General features: G+C 39.3%; 1 protein-coding gene across 3 annotated transcripts; it reads left to right on the top strand.

The window, feature by feature from the left end:
• The first annotated feature begins 158 nt into the window (after positions 1-158).
• On the top strand, positions 159-19,430 carry LOC125883052 (DENN domain-containing protein 2A-like). 3 transcript variants are annotated; one of them, XM_049567162.1, is made up of 20 exons: positions 159-438; positions 1,463-1,534; positions 6,640-8,037; positions 8,243-8,334; positions 9,896-9,990; positions 10,087-10,296; positions 10,530-10,623; positions 10,721-10,771; positions 10,857-11,062; positions 11,851-11,960; positions 12,247-12,316; positions 13,447-13,524; positions 13,790-13,930; positions 14,413-14,561; positions 16,173-16,350; positions 16,489-16,530; positions 16,623-16,731; positions 16,823-17,092; positions 17,166-17,252; positions 17,350-19,430. In XM_049567162.1, the coding sequence occupies exons 1-20, from the start codon at positions 407-409 to the stop codon at positions 17,379-17,381; spliced, it is 3,516 nt and encodes a 1,171-aa protein (XP_049423119.1). In that variant the 5' UTR covers positions 159-406; the 3' UTR covers positions 17,382-19,430. The 3 variants fall into 3 exon arrangements, with proteins under 3 accessions (XP_049423119.1, XP_049423120.1, XP_049423118.1); XM_049567163.1 differs by lacking the exon at positions 159-438 and adding an exon at positions 565-982; XM_049567161.1 differs by lacking the exon at positions 159-438 and adding an exon at positions 1,023-1,320.
• Positions 19,431-19,764: the final 334 nt, after the last annotated feature.

The raw sequence follows: 19,764 nt of genomic DNA, 5'->3' as shown, positions 1-19,764 counted from the left end.
AATATGATATGTAACTAGTTTCAGTCAGTATTCAGAGTCATTCATTCTTCATAGTTTGCTCATAATGTCAGCTGTGAGAGAAGGCCGGCAGATAGAGACACACATAAAAAAAGCAAGGGACAGAAAGAGAGAGAGAGGGAGAGGGAGGGAGAGAGGAAGTCAGATCCAGCGTGTGTGGGGACAGAAAGAGTGAATGAAAGTTAAAGATTGGAGAAGAGACCAGGAGAGGAGTGTACAGTTTCTGTTCTCCTTCAATGAAACATCTGACGACTCACTTCAAGGATTAAATCAAGTTAGAAAACCTATAGCAGACTACTAAACAACCTGGAGCGTGCTGGTGCTTTGGAGGTTACACCAATGGATACTGTTATAGCAGCATCGGTTGTATCACGCTCCCTTTTTACTAATGAACACATGGAAGCTGTACGACAGAAGGAGGTAAGGAGCAGATTTAGTTTTGTGTGTGATGAGTGGGATTTCAACAGGCTCAGAATTTCACTCAGTGTTGAAGAATAATGTGGTTTCATCCTGACTTAAGTCACATATTTTCTGCTAAATCACCTTAATAACTGTAAAAATAAATATAAGCGGGGGAGAAATTAGGATGTGACATTTTTATTGAGTAAAAATCTTGTTAGGGAAACCATCGGAGCATATGTATTTTTTGTAAAAGCAACTTATTGGATGATGAAAACTGCAACCGCTTATGCATCTTTTGATTAATTATTGAGCTCAGGATGGCTTGTTGTTTTATCAGTAACCATGTGAATCTGTTTCCCAGATAATCAGCCTACGTCGCTGAGGGCTACATGCAGTCCCTCGGCTCATGCACACTGTCATTTGGTCTACATATCAACTAAACAAATGATGACAGCAGCCTCAGAGCTGGGAAATTACCAAGCAATATCCTAGAGGCTGCTGAACTTTCAAGCATTGGCCTTAGAGATGTGAAAGTGTGAGAGGCAAGAAGAGCAGAGCAAAGGTTGGTCTCCAGTGAGGACAAAGCAGCAGGATAAGGAGGGTACTAAAGGAAAGAAAAGGCAGAGAAAAGTGATTCAATAATGCAAGAGTTCCCTAATGACTATCGCAATGTTGGTTTGTGTGATGAGCTGCTCTAGGGAGTTGCAATGAGTCCCTGGCTGTCATGTTTTTCCTTGAGTCTGCCCAGCTGGCCCCTGAATGCCGTGCATTACCAGCTGTGAATGAACGGTCACACTGCCTAATTTGTCTCACCAAGGATCTCAATCTCAAGTTGATGCACAGTGTGAACAAAAACCTTCAAGTGTGTGCAGAGATACTCAGTCTCAATGAAAACCACTTGTAAGTTGGAGCCAGGCCAGACAGGATGCCAATAAAAATGCTAAATATCCAAAATCTGGATGCCACATTCAGCAGAGCTACGAAATGCTATGAGACATCAATCGATTTGCTTTAGATGGTTTCCTCTCTGTCTCTGTCTCAGGTGTACAGTGATCATGGCGGCCACTAAGAGAATGACAATCACGCCGGACTGCATCTACTCCACTGTCAACAGGTTTGTATCTGGATAACAGTGAACACTTTCCCTATAGGAAATACCCATTTTCCTCACAAAATCCTCCTGAGAAACAACACAAGTTTGGATGCCCTTTACTCATCACATCCATTAAGACAAAGTCAGAAAAGGTCTTTCAACTTAGGGCTCCCCATTTCCTCCTGTTTATTTATTAAAATATAACAGTATGATGAAATGGGCTGTGTTCCAAGTATGTGTTTATTTAGCGAGGCTGATGAGAAGAAGATGCTCGGTCATAGCCTTGTCCTCTGGCATTTACTCACAGGCTGAGTTTTCCCACTGTCGCCAGAAAAAGACTAACGTTACGTGTCCCCTCACTGGCAGTCTCAGTGACCGTACTGGGAAGTTCAGGAAACTCTGATAACAGCAACATTGTCTTTTGTGACATCGGACAACCCATCACCAAATGTGTACATTTCAATTAAAATATATAAAATGTAACTAAAACATATATAACAATGTTTTTTTTCTATACAGTTAATTAAGTCATGTGGTCCTGTGGTCATGTTACCTAAAAATATACAGGAAATGTTTTCTGAAAGGGAGGGGAGTTATAAGTTAAGGGGACAATTAAACTTAAAGGTCTGCCGCACAACAAAAAAGATCTTCAGTATCTCTGTTTATGGAGTTAAACTGTGGAATAGGTTAAGTGTGGAAGCACAGAAAAGCCAAAATATAAGACAGTTTAAAAAAAAAAAAATACAAGGACACTATATTTGCAAGATACAGGAATCTGGAAGAGCCTCAGTAACTGTAAATATGTATGTGTGTGTGTGTGTGTGTGTGTGTGTGTATGTGTGTGGATATGTATGTGCGTGTGTATATATGTACATATATGTGTCTATATGTGTATGTACATTGTACTGGTAGTTAAGCATATTTATACACATTTATGTTATTGTTGTCTGTCCGTCTGCTTGCCTTTTTTAATTTAGTATTCATTTACTTGTCTACCTGTTATTTTTTTTGTTTTTGTTTTGTTTCCACTGTTTACATGTTCGAAACAAAGACAATCAAGCAATCAGTCAATCAAAACATTCATTCATTATCTTAGCTAAACTGTCAATTTTACTGACAGCTATCTAATGAGTTTTAGCTAACTTAACTATTTTAACCATATATATATATATATATATATATATATATATATATACATAGATGCCGCACCCTGGCTTGTGGGATGTGTCAATACCGCCGCCATCTTGCCTAGGTGCTCTGACCGGTTCAGACCCATGTCAGACTCGGCAAAAATGCCACATTTTTGCTCTGCATTTGGGTGTATGAACGAAAGAAGTGTTAAAACCAAGCAGAAGGGAATAACATTCCACAGGTAAGAAGTTGTTTTACAATATTTTATTGTTACGAACATGTTTAATGAGATATATATCTCAAAAAGTGATCCTTCTTTTAAGCTAATCAAGTAAAGTAACTGTCCTGATCTGGTCCAAATGCCAAATTAAGCTAACGCTATGTCACACAACTTAAAGAAAAAACATTAACATTTATATAATATTACTTATAAAATTATGATGCTTTGTCAGACAGCTATGTCGCTGTATGTGTTATTCCAAACTGTCAACTATCTGTTTCATGGCACCAACGTGACTTAACGCAGCATAACGTTAGTAGTTAACTTGTGGCCTGAATTGTAACTACAAATGATGTGGAACTGTGTTTTTCTGACACACTTATTTTGTGTGTAGTTTCCCAAAAAACACAGATAGGAGACGGGCATGCGTAGCAGCAGTGAGGAGAAAGGACTTTGTCCCGAGTGATTCCTCAGTCATCTGCAGCTGTCACTTCAGACCTGAGGACTTCGACAGGACTGGGCAGACTCCTAAAAATAATACTAGCTACTGTACACTGTATTTTTTGTAAATATGACCTAATAATGTAAACAGTTCTGTGTCCAGGCTCCCATGAGCACTGTGGTGTTATACATATGAGATTTTGGCAACAATTAAATCGTAGGCAACTGGACTTTGATTTTGTCTAGAAGACATTTCGCCTTCTTATCCAAACGTCTTCTAGACAAAATCAAAGTCCAGTTGCCTACGATTTAATTGTTGCCAAAATGGAATTGACCTGGATAAATGAGAATATCCACAGACTTACATATGAGATTAAAGCAAAATTTTGTGTAAACATGCAGCTCTAAGTCATTTATTTTCACTTGTACAAAACCAACATTTGTTAATCAGAATCTACACTGCAGCTCGGCACAACCCTGCTGATACACTATTTTTTGCACATTGTGTGAAATGTGAATAAACATTTATAGTCAAAATTAATAATTAAATGACATCATGGTGGGCATTGTACATCTAGTAAGAAAAAAGAATATTTATTAGATGGGGAAAGTTTAGTTTAAATGTGTTGTAGAACTATTACTGTTACTTTATCTACATAAGATCAAATATTTTGGTATGAAAAGCTGCATTTTTTATTTAACCAAGTATCCTGTATCATAACTACATGTCTGACAATTGTAACAAACCAAACCGCATGAAAATCGGTTGAGAATTCAGCGAGTAATGATGATTTTAATCATAAATAATCTCCTGCCTCAATAGACATACATGCATTAGGCAGCACGGCTCCACCTGGGCAAGATGGCGGCCGCGTTGACGTATCACTCCAATGAGGAGCACCGTTGAATGCGGCATCTACGTATATATATCTATGTATTTTAACGGTTTATTTAGTATGTTTAGCAAACTATTTTAAACATTCATCATCACTTTTAGCCATCTCAACTGTTTATTCATTAGGCTACTTTTAGCTACTTATTTTAACTCTTTATTCATTAGCTAAACTTTATTCATTAGAATGATTTTATCTGTTTATCCAGTACTTTTAGCTAACGTTACCTTCAAACATTCATTCATTAGCTAAACTGTCAATTTTACTTGTAGCTAGCTAATGAGTTTTAGCTAACTTAACTATTTTTACTGTTTATTCAGTATATTTAGCTAACTATTTTAAGAAATTCATCCATTACTTTTAGCTATTTCAACGGTTTATCCATTACGTTATGTTTAGCTACTTATTTCAACTCTTTATTTATTAATTCATGAGCATTATTTTATCTGTTTATCCAGTACTTTTAGCCAACATTATCGTCAAATATTCATTAGCTAAACTGTCAATTTTACTTTTAGCTAGCAAATGAGTTTTAGCTGACTTAACTGTTTATTCAATATGTTAAGCAAACTATTTTAAACATTAATCTGTTATGTTTAGCTATTTCAACTCTTTATCCATTAGAATACTTTTGGCTACTTATTATAACTCTTATTCATTAGCTTAATTTTATTCATCATAATCATATTAAGGCTATCTGTTTATCCAGTACTTAAGCTAGCTAACGTTACTTTCAAACATTTATTCATTAGCTAAACTGTTTATCCATTACTTAGCTAGCTAATGGGTTCTAGCTAACTTAATCATTTTAACTGTTTTTTCAGTATGTTTAGCTATTGTAACTATTTTAAAAATTCATCCATTACTTTTAGCTATTTCAACTGTGTATCTATCTTTTTTTATTCATTAGCTAAACTTAATTCATCATAATTATATTAGGCTATCTGTTTTTTCTGGTACTTTTAGCTAACATTATCTATTTCAAATTTCAATTCGTAAGCTAAACTGTTTATTAATTACTTTTAGCTAGCTAATAATTCCTAGCTAACTTAACTATTTTAACTGTTTAGCAAACTATTTGAAACATTCATCCATTACTTTTAGCTAGTTGTTCTTAGGTAATGATTTTCTCTAGCTAGCGTTGATCATTTGCCACTTTTAGCTAACTGTTTAAACTGTTTACAAATGACTTTGAGCTAACTGTATTAACTGTGGCCTTTATCCATTACTTTTATCTAACTATTTTAACTATCTTCTACTTTTAGCTTACCATTTTAACTACCCTGTTGGCCTGCTATCTACAACCTCAATTCCCAAAAAGTTGGGACGCTGTGTGACGTGAATACAGTACAAAGAGATATTTGAAGCTCAAACTGATAAACTTTATATTTTGTATAATTTGATGCTTGCAACAAGTTCCAAAAAGGTTGGGACAGTAGCCTTTTTACCACTGTGTTACATCACCTTTAATTCAACAATACTCAGTAATCGTTGGGAAAGTCAGGACACTAATTGTTGAAGTTTTTAAAGTAAAATTCTTTCCCATTCTTGCATGGTATATGAACTTAGCTGCTCAACAGTCTGGGGTTTCCGTTGTCGTATTTTCACTTCATAATGTGCCACACGTTTTAAGTGGGAGACAGGTCTGGACTGCAGGCAGGCCAATCGAGTATTATCCCACTCTTATATTACAAAGCCATGGTGTTGTAACATGTGCAGAATGTGGCTTGGCATTGTCTTGCTGTAATAAGCAGGGACTTTCCTGATAAAGACATCTGGATGGCAGCATATGATGCTCCAAAACCTGTATGTTCTTTTCAGCATTCATGGTGCCCTCACAGATGTGCAAGTCCCGCAAGATGCCATGGGCACACCCTCATACCATCACAGATGGTGGCTTTTGAACTTTGTGCTGGTAACAATCTGGATGGTCCTTTACCTCTTAAGCCCGGAGGACACAACGTCTGATGATTTCCAAAAACATTTTGAAACTCGTCAGACAACAGCACACTTTCTCCACTTTGTGTCAGTCCATTTCAGATAAGCTTGGGCAGATTGGTAGGATTTGGGTATAAATAAATTATTTTGTTTAAAATATGGCTTTTTGTTTATAGATATTATTCATGTAATATGCCGGTAATCTAGGACTATCCAACCAGATAAAGAAGCAGTTAGTTTACTGAGTATTGTGACAATAAACCTATAAAGATCAGCATCACACCAATTTCTCATCATATTTCATTGTTTATTTTTCAAAATATTTTTCAAAATTACTTACCAACGTAAAGTACCGTGGCAGTAAAATGTGATCACACTCTGCATATTCACATTTTAACCCTTCTTTTTCATTTTGTTCATGTTTATTGTTTGACATTTATCATTTTTTGTTAATTTGTAACTTTGTAATACCCAGTAAAAGCATCTTTTCTTTTTATGTTTAGGGTAAAGACGAGCTCTGCTAGTGAGCAAAGTGATTTCCATATTGCCTCAGTGAAAAACGCAAAAGCTGGACAAAGAAGAGCGGGGGCACCAAAACTCCCCTTCACCGCATTAGACAACCTGAGCAACCAGAGGGAAGAATCACCCATGATGGCTCACAGGAGGTCGAGCTTTGACCGTCACAGCAATGAAAACACTCTCTTGGTGGGCAACAAGCTCCCCAGATCCAGTGGAGGCAATATCAAGGACAAGATTTCCTTATGGGAGGGGAAGGAACCCACAAATTCACCCATTACCTCAGGTTCTTTGGGCCAGTGTTCCATCATAAAAAGGACAGAGTCCCTCACAAAAGACAATAAAACTTCTGATGGGCAGAGTGCAGAGGGATGCAGGAGAGTAGCCCAGAAGGAAAAGGAAAATCTTGGGAAAGAGAATGTAGGAAAACTTGGGGATTCAAGGTCTTGTTCACCTGTTGAAACTGGGAAACAGCAAAGAGGGACGCTCAACAGGAGCAAGCCTAGTGAGAACCAAAAAGGTGAGGAATGCAGCAGAGTTGTCCACAAAGAAAAGCAACCTCATGAGAAAGAGAATGTTGAAAAACTTGGGGATTCAAGGCCTTGTTCGCCTGTTGAAACTAGGAAACAGCAAAGAGGTACCCTCAACAGGAGGAAGCCTAGTGAGAACCAGAAAGGGGAGGAGTGCAGCAGAGTTGTCCACAACGAAAAGCAACCTCATAAGAAAGAGAATGTAGAAAAACTTGGGGATTCAAGGCCTTGTTCACCCGTTGAAACTGGGAAACAGCAAAGAGGGACGCTCAACAGGAGCAAGCCTAGTGAGAACGAAAAAGGGGAGGAATGCAGCAGAGTTGTCGATAAAGAAAAGCAACCTCATGAGAAAGAGAATGTAGAAAAACACGGAGATTCAAGGCCTGGTTCGTCTGCAGTAGCAGTGCAGCAGCAGGTGGGGACATTGAGGAAAAGCAATGAAAGGAGAACAGCAGAACAAAGCAGCCAGGAGAAGAGGGCTGTATTCACCCTTTTTAAAAATCTGGAGGCTATGGGGGAGAACCATGGGAAAACTCCTCCAGAGCTTGGAAACTACTTCTGCCCACCTAGCAAGGACAAACAGGTAGTTATGGGTCAAACTGGTGTGGTGAAAGGGAAGCAACACCAGGAGAATGTGTACACAGAGCCAGGGGCGCCCCCCATCAATCCAGTCCCCAAACCCAGACGTACCTTTGAGCATCCAACTGCCACCGCGACTGGAAAGAGTCAGAGGCAAAGGAAAGAGCAGAGGAACCTCCCGCCACTACCCTCCATCTCTACAAAAACGTCCTCAAAACCTCCTTCTGGTTTCTATGGGACACCCAAGGGTGAAAGAGTCAGAGACAATGTCAACAGGTATAGAAGGAACAAAAATTGAATGTGTTACTCATAGACAGAGCTTAACAATTATAAAATAGAATGCTTAGTTTTGTGGCTATAGTAGCAGTTAGACCTGATGTTATGCTACCTGGATGAGTGAGAAAAATCCTAATTTACCAAATTATTTCATAATTTAGGAGCACATTTATACTGATGTGCACTTTTCTGTTCACAACAACAGGAAATCCTTTGAGTTTGACGACTTTGCAGGGTCAACTAGCCCGCTCCTCTCTCGCTCACTGTCTCAGGAACATCACTATGAAGACATCCCAGGTCAGAGACCTCTATTATGCAACATTGATTTCCCTTTTTATGCCTCATGTCTCATGCGGCCAGAGGCATTACATCCATATGACATGTATGTCTATCCGTCCTATTCTCTAGAATTCTTGTGAACATGATATCTCAGGAATGCCTTGAGGGAATTTCTTCAAATTTGGCACATGCGTCAACTTGGTGGTCAAAGATCAAGGTCACCATGACCTCATAAACATGTTTTTGGCCATAACTCAAGAATTCATATGCTAATTATGACAATATTTTACACAAATGTCTAAAATGATTTTTTTTTATATATCCAAAAGGTCAAAGGTAAAGTCACTCTGACCCGGTCCATCTCATTCTTGTGAATGCGATATCTCAATAATGCCTTGAGGGAATATCTTCAAATTTGGCACAAACGTCTACTTGGACTCAATGTTGAACTGATACCAGTGGTCAAAGCGCAAAGGCCACTGCGACCTCTCAAAGATGTTTTTGGCCATAACTCAAGAATTCATACACTTAGTATGATAAAATTTCACACAAATGTCTAATACAATAAAATGATGAGATGGCATTTTATATCCAAAAGGTCAAAGGTCAACTTCACTGTGATGTCATAATGTTCTGAAAAGACCCTTTTGTTGCCATTTTTCAATGTCATAACTCAGAAACAGAAGGGGAGACATTTGGTCAGATACTGAAGTGATGGCTCTAATTTTTGGTGCAATCCTTGAAACTTTGTTGATTTCATAGGTTCTCTGTGCTGCTGGGTTGAAGATGTGCAAGAAGCATCCATGTTATGCGAAAAAATACACTTAATACCTTCACCTAAATTCCTTCAAAGTCTTTACTACATATAAAGGCTGGACAGACATGGATGTAAATTGCAACTTGATTGGTTGGAGGAGGCCGAGAGGAGACAAAATGATAGATCTGGTTTCAGAAACAAACATTAGACAGTAAGGCATTTTGGCACACTTTTTCACTTTCCTGCCAATAGTTACATGAAAAGATTGATTATAACCCTTATGATTATTGACCATTTTTTAGCTGGGCGCAGTGCTTTCCTGGAGTCTCTCAGAAGTTGGAAGATTTCTTACCTTTGGACAGAGCCAGGCTAGCTGTTTCACATTTCCAGTCTTTGTGCTAAGCTAAGCTAAGCTAATTGTTTCCTGGCTGTTCCCTCATATTTATCAGCCAGATATGAGAGTGATATAAATCTTCTCCTCTCACTCTTGGCAGAAAGAAAACAGGAATTGAACTATTTCCTTAAAGTGGACCAGACTGAATTGGACTGTTAAATGGGGCTGAAGTTCATGAAAATGTCCCTGGCAATTTCTGGAATCAGTGTAATACTTGAATGATTCTGATGTTTTTCCTCTCCTTCAGGAACAACATTCATATTTTGTACAATATAAATAACATCAAGTTTGCAGATACTGGATATTACAACTGGCAGCTTCAGTCTGAAAATACTGGAATAGCCTGCCCATATAGTTCAGACTGTGAGACTTCAGAAAAAATGCTGATAAACATGTGTTGAATGTTGCCATCTTTGTTCCCCCTGCAGATTTATCCAAAGAGAACCCATATGAGGACATAGAGCTGGAAAGTCAATGCTCCCAGCAGTCTTTGCCCTCCTCTCCTGGCGCCGATACCACCAAGGTTCCTACAGTAGAAGCTGAGCATAATACTTTACAGTGACACCACTTCTTATTTAAACAACTATGAAAATGTATAAAATTATTTTCTTGTCTTCAGATGTCCAGACCCGGCTTCTTCAGGCAGAACTCAGCCAGGAGCTTTAAGCTGCTGGACCTGCGGAGAACAAACCAGTCACCCCACAGTACCAGCAGCGGGGGTGTTTCATCTCCACTCCAGCTCAGCCCTCCCTCCACTCCCACTGGGCCTGAACACAATTCCTGGCTGCCCGGGGATCCCTACAATCGCACCTGCCGCAGGATACCAACGGTTTGTGCCTGAGTGGCAACTTTAGAGTTGCATATGTATTTCTGATTCAGAATCGCTGAATCAGTAGAAGTTTTATCCAACAACCCTAATACTTGTAATGATATTTTAACCCCGCTTTAATTTAAATTAAGTGTGGCTGCCAAAATATAATTCATTGGTGGTTAGTTCTCATCCTTGGGGAGAGATATCATGCTGTAGTATTTCCTCACACTGATTCACATTTTTTCCAACAGGTTGTGCTAAGAATCAACAGCATCTTTGAGGCTCGAATCGGGAAGAAACATCTGCGAAGGATCTATCATTACGCCGAGACAAGTTCAGGCAGAGGTGATGATGATAAAATTAAATGTTATTGTATTTATTTTCTAATGGCTGTAATGTAAATGTGGAGCTTTGTTTTAAGAGACATAACTTTTGTTGGCAGTAACGGATGACAACAGTGACTCTGAAAGTGAAGCTGAAGAAAGAGCGAAAGGTAGATGACCACACTCTTTTTGTCTTAAACTTTTTTACATCTTTGGATGTGTTCAGTTTTTACCACACTGTATCTTACTCTCCAGCTCATCGCCAGCGTCTCGTGTCAGTCAAGTCCATACTGAGCCATCCAAACCAAGGTCACTACAACGGTACCAACAGCAGAAACAGCTCTCTGGAAAAAGAGCTCCACCAGCGTCTTCTCTTTGAATATTTTCTAGTCGTGTCACTGCAGAAGTCGAAGGCTGGCGCCCACTATCTGCCGGAAGTCACACAGCAGTTCCCCCTGAAGGTCAGGAGCAAAGGGGTGCTTCAATCTGTACTTGCCTTTTGTGATAATTATAGTTTAAGGGGGCAGGCCACCAATTTTATCCTTTGAAGTTTCTGTATGCGCCATTCAGACAGTAGTTGTGTCATAGCATCCTGAACAGAAAATGAAGTCACAGTAAACTGGACATTTAAACATGGGGTCTGTGGAGACTGACTCGTTCTTGCAGCCAGCCTCAAGAGGCCATTTTGAGGAGCTTTTGGCAACATTGGCTATATTTGTCAGCCCCTAACGCTGCTGCTTAGTAGAAGCCAGTCTTTCATTTCTGGACTCACATTAAAGACAAAAAATTCAGGACATTTTGGCCACTACTCCATCTATTTTTACCTTCTTTTTTTTTTTTTTTATCTCTTGTGAGTCCACAAACGTTATGGAATACCAAGTAATACTAAAATCTCAAAAGTACCCCTTTAACTGTTGGTTCCAAAATGCCTCCACATATCTGCATATTTTGCCCCAGAGACAAAAGGCAACATTTAGATTAATTCAAAATACGGACAGATTCCTAATAGACAAGATTGTTGGAATGCAAGAAAAGCTGAACTTGCAAGACAGAGGCTTTAAACCAAAAGTCTTTGTTGCAGCATTCATCTATCCTAATTCAAACCTGTAAACTTATATTTGTTAATAAGAACATGCAAACCTTTAACCGCTGATTATGGATAAAAATGCATAAAATAGTGATGGAAATGAAGTTAATGAAAGTAGCAAAATTTAGTCCCATTGCATAACTTGCTTTGCTTATGTTGCAGCTGGAGCGCAGTTTCAAGTTCATGAGGGAGACGGAGGATCAGCTGAGGATAATTCCTCAGTTCTGTTTCCCTGATGCAAAAGCATGGGAGCCAGTGGAGAACTACCCAAGGTAAAATTGTAAAAATTAGCGTAATGCCACTGATTATAAAGATAATGTAATGGCCAAAATAGCTTTAAATACTCTCCCCAGGGCCATTTCTCACCCTTAACAACTCAATATGAGACATATAGGCAAAGAAAATTCAACTCTTATTACCACTAGAAAACTTGCTGTTTAACCTATGGAACTGAGGTTTTATATGTCTGTAATTATTTATGTGTATTTTTTATATGTAAAATCAAAATATGCTAATTACATGTTTGTGTGTATATTTGTTGTGGGTCATCCCTCATAGTGAGATGTTCTCCTTTGTTTTGACTGGAGAGGATGGGAGCAGGAGATTTGGATACTGCCGGCGTTTACTGGTAAATACAAATGAGTAGAATAAATAAGTGCTCCGCTACTGAACAGGAAGTGGCTAAATACCACGATGACGGCTGAGTAAATAACTGTGCCAAAATAGTCGGAGTGCCTGTGGGAAAATTGTCCATCTGAGAGTCTAGGAGGAAGTGTGTGTGTGTGTGAGTGTGTATGTGTGTGCCTTTGCATATGTTTCTGTTTATGTATTTTTACAGTATATGTCTGTTTCAGTACTGTTGATGTGTATGTTAATGTGTTTTGATTTTTAAAACCTTCATATGGCCTCTGTCATGTGGAAACCTTGCAACTCTTTGGGACAGTTTATATGGTTCCTAAGGAAAAACGGCTCTTTGGTGTATTCAGCAACATTTTTTGATTAATAAAATACTCAGTTGTCCAGTTGTTAAAGGCAGAGTGTGTCGTATTTAGGGGCATGTATTAGCAGAAATTGTATACAATATTCATAGCTATGTTGTCATTACATTAATCCTTTTCCACAGTGTCAGTCAGGTTTTTCTACAGAACCCCAGAACAGACATTCCAATCTTTGATAGGGACCTTCACATTTTAGCATTGGCCACCATAACTCTTGTACATGCTTGACACATGGGAGAAGTTTCAGTTGGTTGCAGTTGGTTGCTACATAATTAATGTAAAGTTATGGTGGTTGGATTTTGGCAAGTACTGTGGTTGAGTTAAGGAAAAGAAACATGGTGATGACATACCCTAAAATAACTCAAGTTCACTCAAAGTTAAGATGGATCTGGGCACTGGTCTCTGGGGGGAAAGTCCTGTGTTTTTTGACCCATCCAGCACCCCAGCCTGATCCTTATAGGACCATTTCCTTCTTTGCTACCATCAGCGCATTAATCATGTGATCACACTCTTCTCAAATACGTAAGTTTTATGTGAATTAGTAGTTTAGGAATACATGGGATACATGTGAATTTTGGTGCATTACTTTTCGTAGGAAAACATATGACAGTGCATGAGAACAGCCTGCTTGATGCCAAAAACACAAAGTCTAAAAAATATAGGGCAGTTAAACTGAGTTTCTCAAGTTCCAAGAAGTTTAGCATTTTGAGATTTTCAGTAAATATGGGCTGCCAGTGAAATTTTAAACTTTTCTTTTCAGCCCAGTGGAAAAGGGAAACGTCTACCAGAGGTCTACTGTATTGTCAGTCACCTTGGATGTTTCAACCTGTTCTCCAAGGTAAGCCACCCCCTCTGGTCCCCTATGAAAATAAATTGATACTAGTAATCAAGCAACTTTATAAGGTGTGTGTATGTGTGTGTCTGTATGTGTATTATTTATGTTGTGGGGACATAAATCTGTTTATAGACTCACACTGTGGGGACTCACCTCCTTATGGGGACAAAACACATGTCCCTATCATTTATAAAATTTAAGGGTGAAGGCTTGGGTTAGGGTTAGCATAAGAAAAAATGAATGGAGTGTGTGTATGTGTGTATTGTAGGTGCTGGATGAGGTGGAGAGGCGGAGGGCTTTGTCCCCAGCCCTTGTGCAGCCTTTTATGAGAGCCATCATGGAGGCTCAGTTTCCAGCTCCAGGCAGAACCATCACCATTAAAACCTTCCTCCCTGGCTCAGGAACTGAGGTGAGAGACACTAAAATAATGAAACTAAGACCCTATTAACCTAAAAAAAAATATGTTTGATTGTCCGTTACAATATCAGGTTAGCCCATGTAACTTTATTGCTTGTGTCAGCATTTTGGCAGCAATAATCTTAAAGGATTTAGTGATGTGTGAGTTACTCATTGAGCTGCAGTGTGTAGATATACGTATATTCATGGCATGTTTTACTAAAGTTTTAAAATGTATCTCAACTCATATGCTGCATATAATGTTACAGTCACTCAGCTATCTTCAAGACTAAAAATATAATCCTGAAGAAACTTTAAATAAAAACAAGTCCTTTTAAGGAGTGTGTGACAAATCTTTGTTTTTCAAATCGACTTTCAGTAACAAGCAACTCAAAAGCTAGTGTGTAAAACATGTCAGAGGGTCAATTTAGAAACTATAAATTACAGTATTTATGGTGTCCCATAACATTGTATATTGATTCATCATATTCCCAGGTAATGGAGCTCTGTCGACCTTCTGACTCACGCTTGGAGCATGTGGACTTTGAGTGTCTCTTCTCCTGTCTGAGTCTGCGCCTACTCCTCCGGGTGGTGGGCTCTCTGCTGCTGGAGCGAAGGGTCATCTTCACAGCTGAGAAACTCAGGTTGGTGCTGTTTTACCTACGGGCTTTCACAACATATTAAAAAAACGGTATCTCCCCTCTATGTGACAGCTCATTTGATGGCTCATAAAATATGAGATTTAACTGAACATCCTTCTTCCACTGTTTATGTAATTATGGAGTCGGCTGATATGAGGTGCAAGTGTCAGGGATGTTTACATTATGAAGTTATATGAAACGTGGGTGGTCCAGACCCTCGATTTTAAATAAATTTAAGGCAGCCCCAGTTTTATTCAGAGGACATACCAGAGAGATATTTTGAGGCCGGCCTGTTGAGTTGTTGTGTTGGGGCCAGCTTGTTTGTTCTGCAGGAGAAAGCCAGTGGGAGTCAGAGAGAGTGGTCACAGTAGTGGAATGCGAAGCTGAGTGACGTAAATGAAAGAAGTATGTAGCTTTGCTTTCCTCTCTGGGAAATGTTGGTGCTGTAGGGATTAGTCACAGTGATTAGACTGTATTTTAGACCATAGCACCCTCATGTGGTGAGAATGAAGAAGTTACTTCTGCATCTTTGCTCTTCTCTGCCTCTCCCTCTCTTTGTAACTCTCATCCAGAAAAAGCATAGCAAAAAATAGCAAAATAGTGTAAGCTTTAAAGGATGACATTAGTATTTTTCCCATGTTCTTGTCTCCAAGTGACGAATGGGACAGTTTTTTAAACTAGTAAAGTATAGAGCGCTATAGCTGGCATCTGCAAAACAGGCTGCAATGTAACCATTCCATCTTCACACCGTCAATGAATGTCCACTAAAAGTGCTTGTTCATGCCACTGACAGGGTCCGATTACTATTCTAAGTGTCTGACAACTAATGGAAAGGATCCCTTCAGAAACAAAGTGTTTTGTTAAAGAGTAAGATCCTTTTTGTTTAACCAGAAACAGCCCTGAATTTGCTATTGCCAAACACACCAGACGCCATTAAAATGAATAGCAATTTTATCATATTTAAACACACAAAATTGGCAGAAACAAAACTCACAAAAATGATCTAGGTTCGTCCTCCACTATTTCAACAATAACCAACTCTAGTTTGGTCAAAATAAACCCTTAATTCAGCCAGTTAAATGTGAAAATGTGCTGACTGTGTACACACTGAAATTACTGTTTATTTAAATGGAGTCTGGTGGAATTGGTAATGGTGATTTCAGGGCTGTTTCAAATTAGATTCATTTTTAGCTTTCTTTGAAAAATATTTGCAACCTAGCTTCCCTGATATCTATAGGTAGTGTGTTCCATATCTTTGGGGCATAATTGACAAAGGCTACATCCCAGATCTTCTTGCGGCTGTTGCTGGGAGCCTCCAACAAACCAGCAGCAGATGATCCCGGTGTTTTTGGGGACAAATAGTTAACAAGAGAGTTAGCAATGTAGCTAGGTCCTAGCCCATGTAGGGCTTGTATATCAGGATGAGGACCTGAAAATCAATTCTACATGTAATAGGACAGCACTGATGGTGCGAACATGCCCCGAGTGGTTCAGTTGCAGCTTGTATCACCACTGCTGGCTGCAGTCCTACTTGTTCAATATGGTACTGAATACAAAAATTGTTGTCACTTAGACACAAAATTTACCCTAAAAACATTTTCCCTCTCCTTGCAGTACTCTTTCTCAGTGCTGCCATGCTGTTGTGGCGCTGCTTTACCCCTTCGTATGGCAGCACACTTACATCCCTGTGCTGCCCTCGGCCATGCTCGACATCGTCTGCACTCCAACCCCGTTCCTCGTTGGCCTGCTGTCCAGCTCCCTGCCCCAGCTCACTGAGCTGCCCCTGGAGGAGGTCAGACAGGCACTAATTAATAAGTATAACTTAGGTCATCTAAAGAAAACTGTATTTTCAGCTGTTAACAGATTTATCACATCCATACATCAATACAAAATGTTGTACATTGCAATAATTTAGGCTTTCTGTGCACAGGTTCTGGTTGTGGATCTTGGACACAGTCGATTTCTCAGACAGGTAGGCCATGTGTTCAATCATGTTTATGTGTGATTTTATGGATTCCTAACATACCTATAAATTAATTTCCTACCCTGTTTTGTCACACATAGTTGGACGATGAAGACTCCATCCTGCCTTCTAAGCTCCAATCAGCCCTGGAGAATGTCCTGGAGAGGAGACGAGAGCTAGCTAATGATAGAAGTGGAGAAACGGCCGGTGGTGAGACATAACAAGGGCTGGAACTGAAAACTAGCCATAAAAGCCATTTCATTTTGCAACCGAGCAACAATGTTTATCCTCTCCTCTTCAGATTCCAGCCATCTTAGCACCGTTGTGTCCGAGGCCTTTGTTCGTTTCTTCGTGGAGCTCGTAGGCCACTACCCACTCTTCATCACAGGTGAACGGGAAGACGGTTACTCCTCTTCTTCTTCCTCCCCAGTCCCCTGCTATTTCCAGCGTGAAGGTTTCCGTAAGGCGATCCCGTCTAAGACTACGCGTCGCTTCCTGGAGGTCTTCATGGAGACCCAGATGTTCGGCTGGTTTATCCAGGAGAGAGAGCTCCACACGCAGGCTCTGAGAGGTAAACAGCTGCAGTGAAAAGAAGACTGTCAGGGAGGTGATCCAGTGATTCATGGTTCTTTCTCTTTCATCAGGACTATTTGAAGTGAGGGTGCAGGAGTATCTAGACTCCATCCACGAGAATGAACACCGGAGGGTTAACAGGTTCCTTAAAGGCTTGGGTAAGGTTGCTTCTGAGCAATTATTTCTTTGTACAAATGATCCACTGTTGGCTCATTCTCACCTTAAACCGCTTCTGTTTCTTTTCCTTCGGTCCAGGAAGCAAAATGAAATTTCTTTCCAAGAAATAAGTGCACAAAAAGAGACAAAGACTCAAAAGAAGTACTGACACAAGGGTGGACTTCAAGGACCAAAGAAGTCCAACAAAAGAAGCTATCCTTTGAGTGCTTTTTCAGAGACGCTCGTTCATGCCATCCTCTTCTGTATCAATGTGTAAGACTTTTGCTCAGATACACATAGCCTGTGGTGAATCACAAATTGGTCTCATCGAAGGAAAATCCTGCTGTATTTCACATGAGGTAAGACACTTGGGACTGTAGACTCACAACAATGTTTAAGAGGTTCCAGGTGGGTTGGTTTTTAAGTTATACACAAACAGACAAACCAGACAAAATTGGTCTTAGGTAGGGAAGAATTGGGCTGGTTGTCACAATTTTTACTTTCATTTGAACCCTTCAAACTGTACCCTTAATAGATTCCCTTTCAACATATAATGGTAGTCTAAAATGTCATGCAGGAATGGAGTGACCTTACTCTCCTTACGCTTATTCAATTCAAAAGATATGGACTGTCAAATATGTCCAACGCGTTCTCATCCCAACTTGTCAAAATATTGCTGCTTTGTCAGTGGACTTTCAGGTCTACTTATGACACCATAGGTATCTTCCTGCCTCTGTTGTTAATGTTAATGTTCCAGGAGGCCATGTTAATTTTTGCTTGTTACTTACATTGTGTCTTTTCAAAATACACTCCTGTCTCCACAGGAAATGTACGGTTTCTGCTCGTTAGATAGAGTCTTCCTCAAAATACACTTAGGTCAATAAAACACCTCATGGTTTCGTTTATTTCCTTGCACAACAAAGGCACATGTTTAGTTTCAGAAAAAACATCATGGTTTGACTAAACAACACATTCACGAGAGAAGCGAATAGCAGACTCTTGAGTGAAAGTCCAGGGTTTGTTGTACCCATCCACCTTCCCTCCCACCTGCCCTATAGAGACTTTCCATTTCCTTACTTTACATTGTTATCGGCAGCTTTACAAACTACCGCCAACCAGTGTGTTTCATAACACTAGAAAAAGTACCTCTGTGCATCATCTACATCTAACCTATATCTAATGCCCAGATCACTGACAAAGCCGTGGTTTTTGACGAGTTCAGAATAAGAACAGGCTGATATGTCTTGTGCACTCACAACAGGGTTGGTTGTCTCTGTGTTATTTTAATGGGGAAAAACTAAAATGGGAGGCAATCTTAAAAATGAACTTAGAATGTTTATCTTCATTGAAATGTTTTATTGAAATGCAACAACATAACCAGCTCATGCATCAAGAAAAAATGAGCAAGAAAAACTTAACCTATAAGAGCATTTTTTATCCTTATATAACATAAAGAACCAAACAAAGAGCAATACATGAGGCAACAAACACTGGAGACAATGTGCCAACCATCCCCAACTAACATAACAGCCACAAGTTGTATCCTAGCTAAGAAACATCCGATCTAAACTACAGCTCTCCCTATATATTTTTTAATGGTGATAGCTGTTTTAGTAATGACCCCACTGTGTACAAGCCTAGAAGAGAAACACAGAGCATTTTGACATATAACAGTTAAAGTCCTCACCTCTATGTCAAGTGTCTTACTCCTGAAATAACCCTGTAGGTGACCTATGTCCCTAATCCTGAAAATTTAAGTATCAGTATTTCTAACAGTGTCCTTTATGGAGCGAGATCTAATGAATGTGACAACCAGCTCGTGACAACCAACCCACTGAATTGGTCACTGAATTGAGGAAAATGAGGTGAATCATATGCTACTCAGTATGGTAGTCTCTCTTCGTATACACTGTAAATGGACTTGAAGTGCACTGTCATAGTATTATGTGAATCCACTAGGGGGCAGTAGTATGTTTTCTCTGATTAGATGATCTTGACACTGTCAGTGAGTGACCAGAGAATGACACAGACCTGCTTTCCCGCTCTTTAATGCTTAGTTTTATTTTGGTCATAACAGTGACAACATCACAAGTAAATAAATACAATAAAACAAATAAATATGTTTTCTGTTATGAAGCGGTTATTGATGTTGTCATGTTTTTTTGTCCAGTGTAACAAATGCCCAGGTCTCATGTAATCACTGCATTACATGTTTAAAGTTTGGATGTCATTGCTGTAAACTTTGTGAATTTCTTTCCCCGCTATCCTCCAGGTTGTAGATTATAGATGATGATATTAGTTTAAGGTAAGAACATACTGTATCCAATGACACTGTGCACATTTTAAAATATGAGTTTTGTTACACCCTGGAAAATTCTGAGAAGCAAATCAAAGCCAAGTGAATTGTGTTCACTCAGCATTCGTGTGCCAGTTTTACGCAGTGAGTAATCCGCATACCACCCATTTGCTAACCATTCGCTGCTGTGTTTGTGTGTTCGAAGTTATTTGGACTTT

The sequence above is a fragment of the Epinephelus fuscoguttatus genome, linkage group LG22 (assembly GCF_011397635.1).
Source record: "Epinephelus fuscoguttatus linkage group LG22, E.fuscoguttatus.final_Chr_v1".
NCBI classification, from domain to species: Eukaryota; Metazoa; Chordata; class Actinopteri; order Perciformes; family Serranidae; genus Epinephelus; species Epinephelus fuscoguttatus.
The sequence above is the reverse complement of the archived record's forward strand: the minus strand, read 5'-3'. Positions and strand labels throughout refer to the sequence as shown.